Here is a 21,964-nt window from a genome sequence, read left to right on the forward strand (position 1 = left end):
CTAAACAGGTGGATACTGCACCTGCGGGCTCCAAGTAACATTATTTAATAGGAACATAAACTTTCTAGAATGTAAGCCCCACGAGGCCACGGTTCAAGTGCTAAATAACGGATGAATGAATCCAATCAAAGGATGTGAAAGGCAGCTGTTTCTGAACAGGGAGGGAGCCCTCTCAACCCTGCCCCTCCCTGAACACGCCTTCTCCTTTTCTTTCTCCTCGCCCTATCTGAGTCAGGTCTCTGCCTTTCTCCTCAGGTCCTGCCCAGCTCCCAGGCCCAGACTCTCCTTGGACCTCCAGTCAACCCTCCTCTCCAAGCAGCTAGACTCACTTCAGTAAAATGCAAGCCCTTTAGGTCACTCTCCATTGCCTGCACTTCAAAAGCCTTCTCAATCTGCCCACTCCTCTGCTTTCCTCTCCTTTAAGTCCTGCTCCCCACCCCCGACACCCCATGTCCCTCCAGCAATAAAAATGGTCATATTTATTGAGCACTTGCGGTATGTACGTTTACGTGGATTATCCTGAAGTCTTCAGCAATCTACAAGATCTCTGAGGGTGATGCTATTATTAGCCTCATTTTGTGGGTGAGGGAACCAAAGACCCAGAGACATGTAGGAGCTTATCCAAGGTCCCCCAACTAGCACATGATAGAATTGGGATTCAAAAGTCACTTGGTCTGACCCCCGGGGCCACCAGTGCCTAACCACTGCAGTAGACCTAACTGGTTACCAGTCCTTGGAGTGTGCCATGTTCCTTCGTGCTCCCTGCCCTTTGCTCATGATGGCCCTGCCGGGGAGGGGGGGTGGGGCTCTCCTGTCTACCTTATTCCACCTGCCAAAAATCTTGCTCCTCCTTCAAAGTCTTGCTCGTAAGTCACCCCTTCTGCAAAGCCTTTCCTGTCTTCCCTAGGAAGAGATAGTTTCCCACTCTGATTTGACAGTTGAGAACTTTATGCTGTAGTGATTTGGGGACTCCCATCAAGCTGAGAGCCCCCCCCCCCCCGCAGTGGGCAGGGATTGTTCTATATCTCCCTCTTGTCTAGCACAATGCCTGCTACAGAGTGTATGCTCTCTAAACATCTGGTGATCAAATGACAGCGGCCAGAGGACTCTTTCCCAGCACACAGTCAAGGAGCGCTGCTAGGAGTCTTCTGTCGGAAGCTGGGAGGGAGAGAAGTTAAGTTGCAGGGCCCTAAATAAAAGGAGCCACACTGTAAGGGGCAGCTGGAGATGATTTCACTAACTTTACCACTTGTCCATGGGTCAAAACTGTGCCCAGGAGACCGAGCTGGTACAGAAATTCCATCCTTACCCCACCCCTAGAGGTCTTTGGGAAGCAGCTATCTCATGCCCAGGGGTATTTCCCCTCTTGCAGTGCCAAGAATGAAACCATATTGGGAAGCGATCCTGGCAGGGTCTCTGAATGCTACAGGAGGAAGTGTGGCCAGAGTCCCCAGGCTCAGAGCCTAGACTGCCCCAGTCAGGGCCCTTTGGACCTCAGAAACCAAGGCATTACATGGCTTTGGTAAGAGGGTAGTTCCGGGGTGGGTGGGGACTTCCTTGGGGTGTGAGGGAAATTGCTCCATCCCTGGAGCTATGAGGCAAGAATGTTCCAGTGACTCTCGGCAGCCCTGTCACTGTGCTTCTCCCTCTACGTCTGCCTCACTCAGGAACCTATTAAAGTTCCCTATAGTCTCAGGACAAATGCCTCAGCCTGTGGTCACTACATCCCAAAAGCTGCCGGACAGGATAGCAGAGCGGCTAGGAGCATGCGCGCTGGGGTTGGCCAGACATGGGTCCGAATCCCAGCTTACTGGTGACCTTGGGTCATTCACTTCACCTCCTTACGTTCCAGTTCCCTCATCCATAAAATGAAGGTAAATAAATTTGAAAACATCAAAATTATGGATTTGTTCAGTGGAACAAATTTGCTCAAAGGAAGTCACCAGAGGCCAGTGGTTCGCAAAGTGTGCTCCCTGGACCATCAGCATCACCTGAGTACTTGTTAGAAATGCAGAACCTCAGGTCCCACCCCTACTCTACGGAGTCAGAGACTCTGGGGTGGGGCTCAGTGATCTGTGTTTTAGCAAGCCGAACAGGAGATTCTGGTGCACGGTAGAGTTTGAAAGCCACTGCCACAGACAAACCCAGCGGATGAGCAGTGGATCAGGTGAAGATACTGGGAACATCAATATCCAGCAAGAGATTAATATCTAAAATTTACAGGCTACTCCTGCAAATCGACAAGAAAAAGACAGGAAACCCAATTCATAATGGGCACCAGACAGGAACAGGCAATTCAGTGAAGGGGAAGCCCAAATGTCTGGCAAGCACAGAAGATTCTGAGTCTCATATCATCAGAGAAATTCAAACACTGAGATGACCTTACACCCAAACTATAGGCAAAATTGAAAATGTGGGGAGACAAGCATCTTTCACACGCTACTAGTAGAATTTAGTGACATTTAAAAAATATGTGCCCTGTGATTTAGGATTCCATCTTGGGTATAGGGTCCAAAGAAGTTTTCACACAGGCTTATAGGGTCATGTACACAGATGTTCATCACAGTGTTGTTTGTGGTGAGAGGGAATTGGAAGCCACCTGGGCATCCATCACAGGGGGACAGGGGTGAATAAATAACGCCATGGATGCTCAGCTTGGAATGCTTTGCAGCAATATGATACAATAGGCTAGATTTTCCCACAGAAACATGGGTGGAACTTAGAAATAATCATATGATGGAGTGAAAAAAGGAAGCGTCAGATTGAGATCTTTACACAATACCATTCATGTGGTGTAAATACACACACGATGCATTGTGTATTTTACGTCCAGGACGTAGATCAACACATAGGGTGGGTGCCCACGGTGGGGAGGGGAAGGAGGGTGGGGAATGGGTGGATAGAGGGGGGAATAAAGCAAAAGAAAACATCATTTGCTACAAACTGAGTATAAATCCTGGAACCCTGGACCTGAAGCCCTAATAATAATATTACTTTAAAATTGGTGATGATTAGGGGCACCTGGGTGGCTTAGTCTGTTAAGCAGCCAACTTTGGCCCAGGTCATGATCTCACGGTCTGTGAGTTCGAGCCCCGTATCGGGCTCTGTGCTGACAGCTCAGAGCCTGGAGCCTGCTTCTCATTCTCTCTCTCTCTCTCTCTCTCTCTCTCTCTCTGCCCCTCCCCTGCTTATGTTCTGTCTCTCTCTGTCTCTCAAAAATAAATAAATATTAAAAAAAATTTTTAATTGGTGATAATTGTACCTACCTCACGGTAAGGACCATGTGTCTGGCCATGGAAGGCTCTAAAGCTTTACAAATAAGTTTCGGCACTTCTGCGTGAGTCTCTGGCCCCCTCTCAGGGGTCACTCCTTCTAGCTTCCAAGCCTTTACTCAGGCTGTGTTGAAGCTGTCCTCATGCCGACTTCTCTAACCTCTCCAACCCGGCTGTCAGGTTTCTTTAACCACCCCGGCCCCCTGTGATGATAGCCTGTGGAGTCTCAGGTACTTTTCATTTGGGGCTTGAGCGCAGAGCCAGGGTGTAATAGGGTCACGAAGGGCAAGTCCTAGTTCCTCTTCACAAACTTCCCCAAAGATCTTCTTACATCTGACCCCCACCTCAGTTTCCATTGTACTGCGCCCAGCCAAGACAGGTACACCAAGTCCGAAAGTGTTAGAAGTGGAAGGGAACATTTATTGAGTGCCTACTACGGGCTAGACCCAGCACTAAGGCCTTGTGCTTTTGTTAATCCCCACAACCAACCCTGTGAGGTGGATGGGGCCGACCTCATGGGACAGATTAGGGAATGGAAGTCACCAAGAGGTGAGAACACTAACCAGACAGGAGACCTAGGTCTGTCTGGCTCCCAATCCAAGATCCGAACAAGCAACTTGTTCAGAGTCTTAGGGCCAAGACTGGGACCCCCATCACCTACCTCTGACCCAACTGTCAGTGGAGATATGCCACACTGGTGATCCAATTCCTGCCATCAGGGGAGGGGCGACCCTGCCATTTAGAGTCTTAAAAAGGCCCTCTACGCTATTGTATGTGTACTTTGAGGTAATATCTCAGGAGAAATAGGAGGTTTCCTCAAGTTCCTTCACCTTTTTTTGAACCTCAGTTTCTCAAACTGTAAAATGGGAAGAACAAGAGGTCTCTGGGCTCTGGGAAGTCTTTTCTCAGTCTGTCAGCAGGTGGAGCCCACTCCTCATCTGTCCTTTGGCCTCCAGAAAGCTGCAGGAGTGGCGGGAGAGAGGGGCTGTCCCTGGCACCTGGGGCTAGTGACAGAGTAGAATGTTGCCCACCCAGGTCTGGCAGAGGGGCTGGCTGAGCCTCGGGCAACTGCCTGCGATTTGGGGGTCCCGCCCCCTGCAGGACATTCTCGGTATTGCAGGGACTGGAGCGCCAAGGGCGAGGTCAGACACCCCGGGAGGGGGGCCCTGGGGCTGGGGTCCCACAGGCAGGAGCGAGTGAGACACAGGTGGGATTGAGGATGCTTCCCCGCCTTCCGCATGGGTGGCGGCTACAGGTAGTTGTCCTCAACCGTGTCGCCCCCACCCGGGGAGTCCCTGGCCTCCTCGTCGGTGCTCTCATCGTCCGGTGCCAGCGCCTCGATGTCATGCGTGATGTCGGCCAGCAGCCGGTGGAAGGCCTGCGCTTCGGGCCGCTGGGCCGCCCCGTCGTAGCTGCGCACGGCCGACGCCGACGTGGAGCTCATGCTGCGCTTGATGCGGCCGAAGCTGTCGGTGAGGATGCCCCCCTCGCGGATGCCCACGCCCTCCAGGAAGCCCTCGAAGTAGCCAATGTCCTGGTCCGGGATGAAGGGCCGCATCCCTGCGGGGCCAGGGGCAGAGGGACGCCTCAGGGTTCAGCCCTTCCCCTCCCATCGTGGAATCACCTTCTCCGGAGAACCGAGTTCGAATCCCCAGCCCGCCCGCTCTCTGGCTGTGTGGTCCTGCACAAGTTCCTTGACTCTGAGCCAGAGAACAATGACCTAATGCTCAGCACATAATAAATGCTCACTACACATTAGCTTATCGTTGTTGTCATTATTGCAACTGCTACTTTCCCATTTATTAGTTGTGTGACCCTCATTAAACAGCTGCTCTGGGGGCGCCTGGGTGGCGCAGTCGGTTAAGCATCCGACTTCAGCCAGGTCACGATCTCGCAGTCCGTGAGTTCGAGCCCCGCGTCAGGCTCTGGGCTGATGGCTCGGAACCTGGAGCCTGTTTCCGATTCTGTGTCTCCCTCTCTCTCTGCCCCTCCCCCGTTCATGCTCTGTCTCTCTCTGTCCCAAAAATAAATAAAAAACGTTGAAAACAAACAAACAAACAAAAAAACCAAACAGCTGCTCTGGGCCTTACTTTCCTCCCTGTAGAACTGAGATGATTGCACCTCTTCTCCCAGGGGGGGATGTGAGGAGGGGCCAGCACACTGCGTGCTTCATACAAGTCAGCTTGTTTTGCTTCCATCTCCACTCGCAAGCTATGTGACTTTAGCACTTTACTTTGCTTCTCTGGGCCTCATTTTGCTCATCTGCCAAATGGGGGCAAATGAGAGCTTCTACCTTCCCAAACTGAAGCATTCAGTGAGATGATGCTTGACAAAGATATTACCTGTTAGCTTATTAATATTATTCCTGTTATTATGATCAGCCCTCCTTACCAGCTGTGTGATCTTGGACAAGTGCCTCAGCCTCTCTGAGCGTCAGCTGCCCCATGGGGTAAATGGGGAGAATATTCCCCCCACCACCCCAGCTTTGCTATGAAGGTGAATGGATATACCAGTGCTCTCTACTGATGGGCTGTGACTGCAAGCAAGTCCCTCCCTGCCCTGCGCCTGTCTCCTCAAATGTGCCATGGATTTCATGATCTTGGCTTTATTGGAGGCTGAGGACTAGGAGAAAACGCTTCTAGCCTGATGCCTGAGTGTCGTGGACCAGTTGGGAGCAGGGTCCTTGCCTGATCTCGGGGGGTGTGGCAGGGGGCTCACCAAGGAGGAGGAACTTGCGCCGGTCCCCATAGAGCTTCAGCAAGCCTGAGCAGTAGTCCTGGATGGGCAGCCCCAGCCGGTACTCCCGCAGCAGCATTGCAAACTTCTGGATCTCGGGGGGCCCTAATTTACTCCGCAGCTGTGGGGACAACATCCAAGGTCAGTCCCAGGGAGCAATCCCCACCCAGCCTTTGCCTAAAAGACCCAAACCCTCTGTAAGGGTGTATTTGGCCAACATCTCCCCCAAAACCTTTCCCATGGCCTACTGGGGTGGGGGGGGCATGCAGACACTGGGCTGAATCTAAGCACGAGATGTGCCTGAGTTCAAATCCTGGCCCCTTGGTTGATCAGCTCTGTGATCCTGGGTAGGGGGCAACCTCCTTGACCCTTGCTTTTCTTATATATAGCAAAGATAATGATGGCACCTCCCTCTTTGGCTGTTGAAAGGATTAAAATAAACGCATAAAATGTGCTTAGAACAGTGCCTGCTCTACAGACGACACACAATGAATGCTAGCTGACATTAGTGAAGGCTTTCATAAGCTGCCCAATTTACTTTCCTAACCTCATATTCCGCCCCCCCACCACCACCCCGCCCCCGATCTTCCAAGGTCTACTTCAGTTATGTCCAGGATTATTCAGGATTCCTGAAATACTCTCTGTGTTTTCTCCAGCCTCCAGACCTTTGCTTGTGCTGTTCACATTGCCTGCCCCTGCTCACCGTGACCATGTAATCCTGCAACTGCTCAAGGCCCAGGCCGCTGTGGTCGCTGCCGCTGCAGTGGGAGCCGTGGAAAGAGGGTGTGGACGTGCCACTGTAACACGCTTCAAATGTATCCTGGGAGCCATTGCTGCAGAGACAGGCAGAATGGGGCTCTCACTCACCTTCCTCTAGCTCCTCTCCCTACAGCAGGTGGGGGAGGGAGGGCACGGCTACTGATGCTCTGGGCTTCATCCTAGATCCCATTTTGGCCTCCAAAGCCCCACTTATCTGGCCCTTGGCTGCCTCTGAAGCCTCATCTCACCCTTGCTCTGTGTGCTCAGGCCTCTCTGCCATCTTCTCTAATACTTCAAGTACCTCTTTACCTCTGGGCCTTTGCACATGGCGTTCCCTCTGCCTGGAATGCCTCTCTACCCTATCTTTTGTTCAACTAACGCTTACTCATCATTGGAGCTTAAATGTCACCTTCTCGGGAAAGTTTTCTCTGACCCTCCCCTCCCCATGACTGGGTTGATCCTCTGTCAAATGTGGTCACAAACTCATAAGTCTACCCATGACACGCAAGGCCTTCCCAGATCCCCCCCCCCCCCGCCACCGACATCCACGGTGGCCTCCTGGCTGCTCCTCAAATGCACCAAGCTTTGTCCTCCTGCTTCAGAGCCCTTGCACTTTCTGCCCCTCTGCCCGGAGTGCTCTTCCCCTCTCCTCCTCTGGGCCTCGGTTCAAGTTTCATGAGCTCTGAGAGGCCCTCCTGACCCCCAAAGAGGTAGGCTCCCCATGGGTCTCTCTCAGTGCTCTGAAGTGCTCGTTCTCTTTAGTTATCGTTAATGCTTATTTCTGTTAAATAATGACTTCATCGTCTCCTGTGCTAGACGCTGCAAGTGTGCTTGCACGATAAACCATGCAGGAGCAGGAACCTTGGTTTCTTATTTGTTGAGTACCTACTGCGTGCCAGTCACGGGTCTCATCCTTGTATGGTTCCCCACCGTAACCCTAGCACACAGCACAGTGCCTGGTACATGAAAGGTACTCAATAATTCTTGCTTAATAAAAAAATCAACCTGCCCAAGATCTCATGGTTCATGAGTTTGAGCCCTGTGTCGGGCTCTGTGCTGACAGCTCAGAGCCTGCTTCAGATTCTGTGTCTCCCTCTCTCTCTGCCCCTCCCCCGTGCATGCTCCGTCTCTCTCTCAAAAATAAATGAAACATTTTATTAAAAAAAAAAAAAGAGTAAAAAAAAAATTAACCTGCCTTCTGGTTTCTAAATTGTTCCAGAACCATCTTCTATGATTAGCTACAGAAAAGCAGTGTAGCATCGTGGTTAGGGGGTGTGGACCTAGAGCTAGGCTGCTTGGGTTCAAATCTCAGGCCTACAGCTTGACCTTGGGCAAGCCTGCTTAGCTTCTCTATTCCTCAGTTTCTCCATGTGTAAAATGGGATGACAAACATTGACATCATCAGAATTAGAGGAGTCTATTTGTACAGCGCTCAGAGTCATAGACTAGAAGCAATAAATAAACAGCAGCCACTGTAATGTTGCTATGTAGATTTTTCTTGGCTGGCTCAGTTGGCAGAGCACGTGACTCTTGATCTTGGGGTCATGAGTTCAAGCCCCACATTGGGAGTAGAGTTTACTTTAAAAAAAAAAAAATGAGGGGCGCCTGGGTGGCGCAGTCGGTTAAGTGTCCGACTTCAGCCAGGTCACGATCTCGCGGTCCGTGAGTTCGAGCCCCGCGTCGGGCTCTGTGCTGACTGCTCAGAGCCTGGAGCCTGTTTCCGATTCTGTGTCTCCCTCTCTCTCTGCCTCTCCCCCGTTCATGCTCTGTCTCTCTCTGTCCCAAAAATAAATAAACGTTGAAAAAAAAAATTTAAAAAAAATAAAAAATAAAAAAAAAATGAAGTGCTTTATAGAACAGCACTAGGCACACAGCAAGCACAAATGTTAGTCATTATCATGACTCTAGCAGATCCATATCTGGCAGCAGATATCAGGTTAAGGACTAGCCCAAGGGCACACAGTATAAGGAAGCCACAAATATTGACACAGAAGAGGGAAAAAAATAAAAGTAGGGCGTATATTAGTGGCAGAGCCTGATACCTGTCAAGCCAGAGGCCTTAGTAAGAGAACTAACTTTGACCAACCTGTTCCAGTTTGCCTGGGACTTTCCTGGTTTTAGTATAGAAAATCCCAAGTCCTGGGAAACCCCTCAGTGCTAGCGTGGTTAGTCATACCAAACAGAACCCTGGACAATATGGCCAACTGAGTTTTGTTTCATTTTGTTTTGTTTGTTTTGTTTTACCTCCTACATTTTCCAGCCTTGAGGCGGCTAGCTGTGACCATGTGACCAAGTCCTGGCCACTAGCCACTAAGACATATGCAGAAGTCATCAGGCCGGGATCCGAGCGAAGCTCTTTACAGACATCCCTGGCATTGCCATTGTGATAACTGGAGCTCTGACCATCATCTTGGTCCATGAGGTAACTCTGAGTACGGAACCAGGTGCCGAGGACCTGGACCCTCGATGACCATAAGGGCCATAAACTCCTGATCTGTTTTACGTAAGAGGTGGGGGGGGGGGAAGCTCGATCTTATTTAAAACTCAAATCCTTTTTAGGGTTTTCTATTACATGGAATTAAACCAAAATTAGTTTTTGGCATTAGCTGTGATTTGGGACTAGGCAGGCCACTGTGTCTGGATGACTGGCAGAGAACTACAGGCCTACGTGGAAACCACTCAGGGTTCCGGTTGTCCCCCAGGCCTCTTAGGGTCTGGGTCTGGATCCTATGAGCTCACTAGAGCCTGAAGAGGTCAGTTCGCCTACCCTCCTCAGGGCTCAGGGCATCAGCACAAATGGAGGTGGGGTCCTTTTCACCCACCCTTTCTTGCCCACTGGGAGCTCAAGAATGCCTAGAAGAGAGACCCTATTTGTGCAAGGTGGGGGTGGGGCGGTACCCACAAGGAGCTGCAGCAGCTGAAGTCGGCGTCATAGGCATACGTCCCATCTGTGCGGCAGCTCTCACCTGGGGTCAGCAGACAGAGGGGCTGTTAGAGGCAGCAGAGAAAGGACCAACGTCCCCAGCTCCCCGAGCCCCCAACCCCAGTCCCACCCTGCGGTTGGGATGGTGGTTGGAGCACGGATGGCCTTGTAAGCAACTGTAAGGGTGTTAGCTTTTACTCTGAGTGAAATTGGGCAGCTGCTGGAAGATTTTGACCATGAAACCTGCCCCCATCACCAACTCACAGCCAACCTTGGGCAACTCACCTCCTCTCTCCCTGCCCTCAACTTCCCCAAGGTTGGGACAATACCACCTGCCTGCCTGCCTTGCGGGGGGGGGGGGGAGTGGTCTTGAGAACAGCAGGTGAGGGAACAGGTGAGGGGATGTTTTGAAAACTGTACATGTCTGAGGCGAGAACAAAAAAGAACTTTGAGGGAAAGGAACTCAAGATCTCCAGAGAATAGCAGCACTGTTCACAGAGAACTTGCTCTGTACCTAGTCCTGTTACTTCTCTGACTCCACTAGCCTTACCCTTCTGATCTTGGCTCACCTCAGTGTCACTTCCTCAGGACACCGCCCTGACTTCCCAGGTGAGGCTGGTTCCTCAGTCTATGTCTGCAGAGTACAGCACGTGGTTACATTTTGTGTACCTATTTACTGTCGGTCTACCTAGCAATGCAAGGCTGTGAGGGCAGGGCCACACCTGGTTTTGCTCACCAGTATGTCCTGGTGATAGCAGGTGCTCAATAAATACTTGTTGAATTTGTTGGGGGTGCCTGGCTGGCTCAGTCAGTAGAGCATGCGACTCTTGACCTCAGGGTTATAAGTTCGAGCCCCCAAGTATAGAGATTACTTTAAAATTTTTTTTTTAACGTTTATTTATTTTTGAGACAGAGAGAGACAGAGCATGAACGGGGGAGGGTCAGAGAGAGGGAGACACAGAATCTGAAACAGGCTCCAGGCTCTGAGCCGTCAGCACAGAGCCCGACGCGGGGCTCAAACTCACGGACCGCGAGTTCATGACCTGAGCCGAAGTCGGCCACTTAACCAACTGAGCCACCCAGGCGCCCCTAGAGATTACTTTTAAAAAATTAAATCTTTAAAGAAAAAATATGAATTTGTTGGAATGTTTGTTGACTCATTTATTTATCCATCATTTGCTCATTTGTTTATCTCATCCTGTGAGAGTTGATGAACTATCCCAACTTCCTAATAACCTCAGTTCCTACAGATGGGGGTGCCTGCAGAAGTAATGAGCTGTCGCTCTATTCCTGGAGCTTTGCAGACAGGGACCACGTTGAGAGGGCTGCGGCTGAGGAAATTCACTTAGCAGCCTTGAAGGCAGCATGGGAGCAAGGCTGTTGCAGATAGGAGCTTTAGAAATCAGACACACCAGGGTGCCTGGGTGGCTCAGTTGGTTAAGTGCCCGACTTCACCTCAGGTCACGATCTCGCAGTTTGTGGGTTCAGACCCTGTGCTGAGAGCTCAGACCCTGCAACCTGTGTCTCCCTCTCTCTTTGCTCCTCCCTTGCTTGCACACGTTCTCTTTCTCTCTCAAAAAATAAGCAAACATTAAAATTGTTTTAAAAAATAAAAAGAAATCAGACACACCTGGGTTTGAATCCTGACTCTGCCACTTACCAGCTGTGTGACCTTGAGCAATGCATTGACTACTCTGAGCCTTAATGTCCTCATCTGTAAAATTAGAATCATAAGGTCTCAAAGAAGTCTTTTATCTAGGAGCACCTATGATGTCCCTGGACCTCTGCTTGGCCCATGGGATACAGTGGCAAATAGGACCGACAAGGCTGCTATGAGTCACAGTGGTACTGTGCTTGGCACATAGTTGGTGCTCAATAAATGCCTCTCCTAGTCTCATTCTCATTCTAGCCTTTGATTGCGTTCAAGGGTGGGCCTGGAAATCTTGGTTTTGACCTAGAATCCTAGCGGGGCTAGACAGCTCAGTAAACAGACAATGCGTGTGCTTGCATTTCTGCAAAGAAGGGACATCAGAAACAGAAGGGAGAGAGAAAAGTTCAGCTCTGAGGGGCTCATTCCAAATCTGGCAACCAGAACATTGTGCAGAAGCTAAGTTTGAGGTCATCGTGAAAACTGACATTTCATTTTAACTACATAAGGGGGGGGAGTACACTGTAATTGCAGTAGAGATCAGGGCCTCTACAGGCTTTCATCGGCCCTGAGTCCCGGAGTCCTCGCCGGCCTTTTGGGATGTTTCACAGGAGGGGTGGCCAGGAGTTCCAGTACTCACTGCGACTGCACAGCCACGGCCGCTCAGGGGTTGACGTGTAGTGGTAGCCGGCCCGGTCCACGCACTCGATACTCTGGTCCCCATAGATGATCTGGAAGACCTGACAGATGAGGGCACAGGATTCCTCGGCAGCATCCTGGCCCAGGGAGGAGGACAGAGCACTCAGGGCCTCTCCAGTGCCCAGGACACCTCTGTTTCTTCAAACAGTGTGAAGAGGTTCACAGGGCCACACGCGCATCTATGGGCACCTTTAAATCGACTTGCAGAGCATTTCCTATCAAAATTACATGGCCACCCTCTGGGTCTTAGACTCCTATATAGAGTCCAGCAGCAACCCTAAGTCTTCTGCTCTGAAAAACGCACCCCAAACTTCTGGGGGATTCATAGGACCTCCTGAAGCCTATCTAAAATAAGCCCTAGTTTAAATTTGTCAGTAGGAAGTTGGGGCTCAGAGAGGTAAAGTGATTAGCCAGCACTAGAACCCAAGTCTCCTGTTACGTACTAGGAAGAGAAAGAATCACATGTGTGAAAATTTTAGACTCAACATAGTTACTGCTACTGGATGCCATATTTAGATATGAGCTTCCTGGCATCCAGGGCAAAAATGGAAGTAGGATGAATACACAAACCTCAGTCTCCTGATAGAAGGCAGGAATTTCAATTCTTGGGTGAAACTTTTTTTGAGACTGCAAATTTGAAGGGAATTTGCCTAATTTAATTCTTTATGTGTAAGCAAGAGACACAGAAAGACAGTAACTGATGAGACCATCTTCATGATACTATTTCATATTTTTGCCTCTAAAAAAGCCCAGGGTATACATTAAAATGTAAGCCACAATAGGCAGGATTGATCCTTATAATAGAAATAGGCAGGGAAGAGAGTATTCTTATTTTATAGTTAAAGGCACCAAGGCTTAGAATGGTTAGGTAACTTGCCCAGGCTAATGTAGCAAGTTCACAGTGTTGGTTACTACCGGCACTCAGATTTTTTGACTCTAACTCCTGTACCCTCCTTGGGACCACAAGGCCTTGGATAGGAGGCCAGAGAATCAGATACTCCTGGAATGCAACTCTTGGTTTATTTACTCATTTTGCAAATTCTCATTTAGTCCTGTTTCAGGCACTGGGCCAGGCTCTGGGGTCTCAGATGAGGTCTGTATCCTAAAGCCCTCACCATCCAGTGCGATAAACAGGGCACACTGTTCCCTCTGCTTGGAATTCATTTTCCTGGCTTTTTGCCTTGCTTTTTGCTCCCCTTCACCTTTCAGTTTAAAAGGAGCAAACTCTCTCTATGCAAACTGGATCTCCTCCTTCATTACCACTGCAATCTGCTTGTTTTCTTTTTGGTCTGCATCATAAGGTATAATACTATAATATACATTATTTCACCCATTCGTTCAATACTTATTGGGTGCCAGGTGATAGCAATATCATGGTGAACCATCCAGAATGCACAGGTGTCTTGTACTCTCTAAGGAGACCAGTCGAGCTGGAGTAGAATGTATAAAGGGGGACACAGAAAGAGATGAGGCCAGAGAAGAAATGGACTTCAGCCACCACTATAATGTGGGTGGTCTTACAAGCAGTTGTAAGGACAATAACTTTTCCTTGGAGGGATGTGGGGAGCCACAGGAAGATTTTGAGCAGTGATAAGATGTGACTTATGTGTTAACAGGACTGCTCTGACTGTGGGGGGTACAGATTGTAAGCAAGAGGCAAATCTGTGATCTGGATGACAGAAGATGGGCCATGGACCTGGGCAGGGGCAGTGGAGGGTGGGGAAACGTATATAGGTTTGGGATATATTTTATTTTTTTTTTTAATTTTTTTTTCAACGTTTTTATTTTTGGGACCGAGAGAGACAGAGCATGAACGGGGGAGGGGCAGAGAGAGAGGGAGACACAGAATCGGAAACAGGCTCCAGGCTCCGAGCCATCAGCCCAGAGCCCGACGCGGGGCTCGAACTCACGGACCGCGAGATCGTGACCTGGCTGAAGTCGGACGCTTAACCGACTGCGCCACCCAGGCGCCCCTCGGGATATATTTTAAATATAGGGCCAATAGGGTTGACAGAACGGATATGGGCTGTGTGAGAACGAGAGCAGCCACAGATCACTGCAAGGTTTTGGTCTGAACAATGGAAGGACAGAGCTGCCACTAATCAAAACAAGGAGACCAAGAGAGGAGCCGGTTTGGGGGAGAAGATTGGGTGCTTAGCTTTGGATGTGTTAAGTTCGTGATGGCCATCAGCCCACCGAATGGAGAGGCTGATTGGAGAAACATGCCTGGAGATTTGGTGAAAGATAAAATTTGGGGAGTTCTCGGTGTTTTAAATCCATGAGACTGTTTTGTTCACTAAGATATATATAAGGGAGCTGGGGCTGGGGCAGGGGGGAGGGTTGGGGGCCATGGGTCAGAGGGAAAGTTTAGACAGCCTAGGGCTTGAAGGTGTCTGCTAGATTGTGAGCTCCTTAAGGGAAACCACCAAATATGTCTTGTTCATCTTTGTATCCATAGCACCTAGCCCAATGCCTACGACAAAGTCGCTGCTCAGTAAAGATGGTCAAATGAATAAAAGCAAGGATGAATATGAAGCAAGGGGGGAGGGGAGGGAAGGCAAGAATGGAAGGCTTCTGCCTTGGGTGACTGCCATAGTTAACAAGAGTATAGGCTCTGAACTTCCTGGATCCCAGTGTTGAAACCACCACCTGCTTCCTGTGTGATGTTGCACAAATTACTTAGCCTCTGGGTCTCAGTTTCCTTCTCTACAGAATGGGGATGGTTGTAATATTTGCCTCTAGGGGTTAGTCAAAGAATGAAATGTGTTCATGCTGGTTCCTTGTCTGGCATGGGTTGGCATTCCATTCATGCTGGTGATTAGTGTCCTCATGATTGTTACTGTGGTAGTGCTGACATTGACGACGTGGGAGAAGGAGCAAGGCTGGAGGAGGGGGTCTGTTTTGGCTATTCTGGGTTTTCGTCTCACTGGGACAGCAAAGGGCAACAGTCCTGGAGGTGTCCAGGCTGGAGATTAGAAGCCCTTTGGCGTCGTGGGCACACAGGTAGTACCTGAAGTCCTAGGCAGGGCCGCAGGAGGGGAAAGGACAGAGGCCAGGGTAGACCCCAGGAACAGGGCAGGGTGGGACGGAGACCGGCGCCCTCCATCGCCGGACGTGCCCGGGGAGCACGCCGCTGGGGCTCCGGGTGCCCTCGGGCTCACCCTGTTGGCCACAGCCAGGATGACAAGGTTGCAGTAGGCGTCGGGGCTGGGGTCCTGCGGGTCGAGTGGGTTGGAGCCCGGGTGGCGCCGCTCCCAGCTGCCGCCGCCGCCGCCGCCCGCCTGCCTCCGCTCCCAGCTGCCGCCCGGCTTGCCCGCGCCGCCGCCGCCGCCGTGCCGCCGCTCCCAGCTGCCGCTGAACGTCTGCCGCCGCTCCCAGCTGCCCGACGCCCGCGCCCCGGCGCGCTGGCGCTCCAGGCTGCCGCCGCCGCCGCCGCCGCCGCCGCCCCCGGCCCGGGCCTCTGCGCCCGCGCCCCCGCCCCACGCCATCCGCCAGTCCAGGCTGCAGATGGTGTGGCGCCGCTCCGTGGTGCCCACCCGCCGCTTCTCTGGCGCCGCGCCCGGCGGGCCTGGGTCGCGCCCCGCGCCGCCGGGGCTGGCGTCGACGCCGGCTGGCACCGGGTCCACGCCCAGACCTAGGAGTGGCGGGATGGCGGTCAGGAGACCCGGGCTAACAGCCCCCCACGAGGCCAGCTGGGGACGAGCGGCGCGTGGCCCCACCTCTGCCTTCTAAGTCTGGAGGCCAAACCCGCCCCGCTCCGTGCCCTTACTTTCGGGCCCACCCCCACCCCCCCCCCCCCGGCCTCGGCTCCACCCTGGTCTTGTCCCGCAGGCCTTTTCCACCCGCTACACCTCGCTTGGCGTCTGGTCTGAGGGCGGTGGCCAGGCAGTCTCCTCCCTCTGTTGGCCCTACCTCAGCCCCAGTCTCTAGTTTCAGAGACCTCTTCTTTGATTCCGGTTTCCCCTCAACCCCGCCTCTGGCCCCAGGCCACGCCCCTAGCCTGGCGGGGTTTGACCTGTCCCGCCGCTGCCCCAGCCGCGAGCTCCGCCTCTCTGGCGTATGGCCACGCCCCTGGATCAGACCCGGCTGCTAGCCCGAGCTCTCTCCGAGCGCAGCGATCTCGCTCTGTTTCACCAAGCGCTTTAACTTCAGGTCTCAGAATTTGGGCTCCTCCAACCTTCCCAGGCCCCGGCACCTGGCCTCAGGCTGGTGGCGATCCACCCTTCAACCGCAACCTTGGGCCGCGACTTCTTGCTTATAGCCATGGCCTGCCCTTCGTCTCAGGGTAGCGTGCTCAGGCCTTTTCCATCACACACCATCCATCCTCAACACCCCCACCTGCCCGCCCCCGCCTTTCCCAAGACTAGACGCTGGGTCTTTTCTCACCCTGTTCACCTCCCAGCCCTGCCCCTGGCCAGGCCCCGCCAGCTGTACCGGTCTTAAGCACCAGCAGGTGCAGCGCGTCGTCCTGCAGGTAGGAGGCGGCGGCGATCTCGTGCGTGGGGATACGCAGGATTAGCTCTTCGTTGTCGCGCCAGGTGAGCAGCAGGCAGCGGGCCGACAGGCTCAGGATGCTGTCCTGCTCCGCCGTGGTCTTCAGCGGCAGCTCCTTCAACTGCTGCGGGGTGGGTCGGATCTCCTGGGTCCCGGAGGAACTCGGGTGGGAGAGGGCGAAGGGGACAAGACCCTGCCCTCCCCCCCTCTCCAGGGCCTCACCCTGGCGGTGTCCAGCAGCTGCAGGAGCTCGTCCCGGCTGGAGGGGTTCAGTGAGGAGGTGACCCAGGTGAGGTGGCCCAGGAACTGGATGCAAAATGAGGGAGTGGGTGGGAGAAGGGCAGAGAGAAGTCACTTTGAAGCCTTGGAGGACCCAGACCTCCTCACTGAGGCAATGTAGATAGACTGAGGTATACATATCTGAATTAATAATAACCTGATAATAACTCTTAAGGTGGTCACAGAAGCCAGACCCAAAAAATGATGTCCCAAATCAATCAATAATTCTCCATCCATTGTTAGTTATAACTTAATGTTATCACAAACTTTAAGTTACTCAATGTAAGAATTAACTTTTTCCATTAAAATAATAGAGTAATAGTTTTGTTCTTCTAGGTGAATTCCACCAATCAAACTTTTTTCTTCTTCTTTTATTCTCTATGAAATTTCAGCGCCCAGTTCTTATGTGCACCTGTTAGCTTTACCCTCCATATATCGTTGCCAGGTAAAATACAAGATGCCAGTTAAATTTGAATTTCACATAAACAGTGAATACTTCAAAAAAATTTTAAAGTATTTTTAGTCCCATGCAATATTTGGGACATATTAATACGACACAAGTAGTTATTGCTTATCTGAAACTCACATTTAAATGGGCAGCCTGTCAAACCTGACACTCCTACCCCCATAGCAATCTTCCCTGGGCAATGAGGATTCTCCACTGCTCCTTCATGGTGCTCTTGAAATAGAAGAAAGGCCTTGAGTGATCTAAGTCCTCTGTGGCTTGCTGAGCTGGGTTCCTTTACCCTGGAGACTGAGTACCGACAACGTTATTGCAGTAAAATCTCACAGGAAGGTATGGCTTTTGCCATCTGCTCTCCCTTGTGGGTAGGTTTTGAGGCTCGTGCTGGGATGACAACACTGAAGCTGAGCAGATGGACATCATTTGCTGAAGGGCTGCAGCATAAGGCAGGAGCTAGGCTAACTTGAACCCAGGTCTCTTTCCTTTGAGCCTCCCCTGTGTGAGACTGGGCTGGTCAGGGCTTGGTGTGGGGGAGAGGTGCAGTCTCTCCTGACGGGATCCAGAACATGCTACCCCAAAATATGGCACCTCGGCTTACAGAATATCCTAAGCTTGAAGAAGTTGAAGAAAATGGTAGAAGCAGGAAGGTCCCTCTGACCTGCCCCCACCCCTACCTTTCTTCCCTGAAAGCAGAAGATGAATCTCCCACATGAAAGGTACCTTCCCTGTACCGGAAGGGAGCCAGACATCCTTCTCATGAAGGAATTTAGGGCTGAGAAGGCTGTATAAGCAAACCTTGTTCTTTCTTCACCTTTTACTACCCCTAGCCCCCACCCCTCTGCCTTGTCAGTTCTTCACAAATTAACTGATTGTAAAAAAGATACAAAAGCTTCGTGCTCTGGTCACTTCTTTGGTCCTTCACTCTCTCGCGAAGGCTCTCATGGACATGTAAACATTTAATAAAATGTGTACGCTTTTCTCCTGTTAATCTGTTTGTCAGCTTAATTTTCAGACCCTGCCAGGGACCCTTAAGAGAGTTGAGGAAAACCTTACCCCTCCTTTACCCCTTGCCCCAAGATTCTGCCCACCTTTCTCCTCATCCCACACGTACCTTGACCTCTTTCTCCAGATAGTCACACAGCAGAATCTGGGGGTCGATGAGGTAGTCAGGGGGATAAAGGGGCATCGAGTGCAGGGGCCGGCGACTCACACTGGTCCGAAAGGCTGCCCGGCGCGCGGCCTTGGGGAACACCAGCCTCCGGATGGGGGAGACAAAGCCCTGGGCGGGGGGGGGGGGGTGTGCAGGAGAAATAACAGTAATAACAGCAACTGACTTTATCAAGCACGTCCACATTCAACATTTTAACTATTTCCCTATTACCTGATTTAATTCTCATAGACTCTGCAGAAGGGGTGCCTCTGTGATCCCCATTTTATGGATGGAGAAACTAAGCCTCAGAGGGAGAACTAGCTGAGAAGATCACCAGCTATTAGCAGTAGAACCAATAGTCTGGCTCTAAAATCTCCATTCTAAACACCCAGATGAGGGCGGAGACTCTGCTAAGGCCCAGGCCCAGGCCCAGGTGTAAGGAGTGGGTCCAGGCTGGGACAAGTAAGAAAAATATTGAGATTCAGTGTGGCTGAGGGGTGCCTGGGTGGCTTAGTTGGTTAAGCGTCTCACTCTTGATTTCAGCTCAGATCATGATCTCACAGTTCCTGGGACTGAGCCCCACTGACAGCACAGAGTCTGCTTGGGATTCTCTGTTTCTGGCCCTCCCCCACTCATTCTCTCTCTTTCTCCCTCTCTCTCAATAAATAAACTTTAAAAAAAAGATTCAATGTGGCCAAGTGGTGAATGCACAGATATTTGTTAAGCTATTCTCTGGGCTTTCCTAAAAATTAGAAATAGTTAATAAGTAGGGGCACCTGGGTGGCTCAGTTGGTTAAGCGTCATGACTTGGGTCATGATCTTGTGGTTCGTGAGTTCGAGCCCTGCATTGGGCTCCCTGCTGTCAGTGCGAATCTCGCTTTGGATCTTCTGTCTCCCTTTCTCTCTCTGCTCCTTCCCCACTCATTCTCTCTCTCTCTCTCTCTCTCTCTCTCTCTCTCTCTCTCTCTCAAAATAAGTAAAAATAAACTTAAAAAATAGTCAATAAGTATGTTTAAGTAGAATCCAGCAGGCACTTGCATAAAAATGGCCTACAGCAAGGTTAAAGAAGCCAATTCCAGGACTCCAGCCCAGCCCAACAGAATCTAAATCTCACAGGAAAGCACTACTCTAGAGCAGTTCTTAGTGTATGATTCCTGCATCAGCAGCAGCACCAAGGAACTTAAGAGATACGCATATTCTCGCTTTCCATCCCAGACCTATTGGATCAGAGCTTAGGGGTAAGACCCAATAATTTATGTGGGTTTTTAAAAATTTTTTTAATGTTTATTTATTTTTGAGACAGAGAAAGAGGGACAGTGTGAGCAGGGGAGGGGCAGAGAGAGAGGGAGACACAGAATCTGAAGCAGGCTCCAGGCTCTGAGCTGTCAGCACAGAGCCCGACGTGGGGCTTGAACACAAATCATGAGATCATGACCTGAGCTGAAGTTGGACGCTCAACCCACTGAGCCACCCAGGCGCCCCCCCCCCCAATAATTTATGTTTTCATCAACACTCCAGGTGATTCTGATGCGTGCCCAGCCCAGATTTTAAAACCAGTATCATGGAGCCTGGATGAGATATATGGAGGTTCTGCTAAATGAGAGCACATGGTCTGGGAAAGGGCGTTCCAGGCAGAGGGCACGACATGTGTGAACGTCTGGGGGCTGGCAGGGCTGGCTGAGCATGATGAGCCTGGAGAAGGGTGGGAACAAGATTCAAGCCCACAGAGGGCTTGAATGTCAGCTGTGGAGCCGGGACTTTATTCTGTGTGTGTGAATATGTGTGTAAGAGTGGAGTGTAAAGGTAAAAGTTTGGTCTGTGGCCCTCAGTGGTCCAGCCCTGCCCACCTCTCCAGCCTTATCTTACTGTCCCCTCACTCCTGCCCTCCAGCTACAGGGCCATCTTGCTTGCTACATTCCTTCCCACTGAGAGCTTTTGTACATGCTGTTCCTCCCCCTGAAACACTTCCCTACCCTCTCTCCTTCTGCCCATTAGATCTCAGCTCAAGCTGACCAGGCTAGGGCTGGGTCCCCTAATATTCTATACCCCAGCACCACGTATGGCGTCTCTCATGCAACTTTGTATTAATTGCTTTTCTTCAAAGTTGCCTTCCCCCAAAACGCTGTGAGCTCCAGGGAGGGAGCAGAGACCTTGTCTGACTTTGCTCACTGCTACATCATCACCAGCACCAGGCACAGTGTGGGGCACAAAATAAGTTCTCAGTGCACATCTGCAGAAGGAATGAGCCAAGAGAGAACAAGCACCTAGGTCTTGGCTCCCTTCTGAGCCCTCACAATTCACATAGCCTGACCTCGGATTCTTGGGGGAAGAGGGATGGGTGGGGGTGGGCGCTGGAATCTGAGGGACTCCCTGAATGGCAAAGACAACCAGGTGAGGTGTCCAGGGAACCAGACTAGAAAGCTTCTGACAGTAAGGAGGAGTGAGGATCTGGGGGGGGCAGGGCGCAGACGAGGCTGGAACCCAGCAGGGGAGCAGGTAGGTGTCTCAACCTGGATAGACAGCCTCATAGCACAGAGCTGCCCAGGCTGAGGTCCTTCTGTCTGGGAGGTAGGGAGAAGAGGAATGGGTCTGTTGGGTGTCTGTCTGTCCCTCAGTCTGAGGAAACCCCAGGAAAACTGTGGCAGCAGTTTGAGAGTATCTCCCAAAGTCATCTGTCCGGCTGGGTTTCCCTGGAAGGTGCCTGAGTGTCCCTTCCAGGGATGGCAGAGGCCATTGAGAGCCGGGAGACAGGTTAGGGAGTTTGAGCCCAAATGTCTGGTTGCCCAAGGGTGGGAAGGACGGTCTTTCCAAATGAGAAGGAAGACTCTATGCCACTCGCTGCCCATCACCCCCACCCGGGCTCCCCACTTTACTCCCTCCAGGGACATTTCTCTACCTGGCATCCCTCCCAACCTCCCACCTACCTTTTTTCCTTTCTTGACTTCATATTCCATGGTGAAGCGTCCCCTCCACTCCTGCCACCCTCCTGGCCAACCCCCTCCACCCTCTCCCCCCACACAGTTCCTTTGTTCTTTTTCCTGCCTGGTCGGAAACTCCACCAGCCCTGGAGTTCCTGCCCCTCCCGTCTGATAGCGAGTGGGGGGTGGGGGGATGGAGGCTGGTGCAGGATGCAGCCTTGGGCCCCTCCAGCTGAAGGGTGGAAGGAAACCCAGCCAGAGCAACTGTCCTGGGGAGAACGCCTCCAGCCTGAAGCCAGAAGACTTGCTGTTGAGGGGAGCTTGGGAACTGAGTCAGGCCAGGGATGGGTCCCCTGATTTGGAGTCAGAAAATCCCAAATCCCAATCCTACTTCTGCCACTGACCTTGTGGTGTGACCTTGGCAAAGCAAGTCAGTTCCCTTCACAGCCTCAGTTGCCCCCTCCTCTCTATAAATTAGGAATAAAATTGCCTCCCTCTCTGTGGTGAGGAACATATGCAAAAGTGGGTAGGAAAATGCCTCCCAAACTATAGGATACTTAATTTAAAATTAATTAATTAAAAATTAATCATTACTCTTAAGGAGGCAGTATTCATGGGCTTTG

The 21,964-nt window shown here is 51.4% G+C and overlaps 1 protein-coding gene across 2 annotated transcripts; it reads right to left on the minus strand.

Moving 5' to 3' along the window:
- Positions 1-3,671: 3,671 nt before the first annotated feature.
- CCM2L (CCM2 like scaffold protein) lies at positions 3,672-21,377 on the minus strand. Of its 2 annotated transcripts, XM_047068750.1 has the most exons (10): positions 21,348-21,377; positions 18,385-18,552; positions 16,754-16,837; positions 16,472-16,655; positions 15,199-15,671; positions 11,979-12,114; positions 9,670-9,733; positions 6,712-6,841; positions 5,991-6,129; positions 3,672-4,832 (listed from the first exon to the last, which is right to left on the minus strand). In XM_047068750.1, the coding sequence occupies exons 1-10, from the start codon at positions 21,375-21,377 to the stop codon at positions 4,522-4,524; spliced, it is 1,719 nt and encodes a 572-aa protein (XP_046924706.1). In that variant the 3' UTR covers positions 3,672-4,521. The 2 variants fall into 2 exon arrangements, with proteins under 2 accessions (XP_046924706.1, XP_046924707.1); XM_047068751.1 differs by lacking the exons at positions 3,672-4,832; positions 9,670-9,733 and having other exon boundaries at positions 6,036-6,129.
- Between the last annotated feature and the right edge of the window lie 587 nt (positions 21,378-21,964).

Source organism: Lynx rufus, unplaced genomic scaffold (assembly GCF_022079265.1).
Source record: "Lynx rufus isolate CCGP_SWC_20201006 ecotype Redwood Valley unplaced genomic scaffold, mLynRuf1.p SCAF_8, whole genome shotgun sequence".
NCBI classification, from domain to species: domain Eukaryota; kingdom Metazoa; phylum Chordata; class Mammalia; order Carnivora; family Felidae; genus Lynx; species Lynx rufus.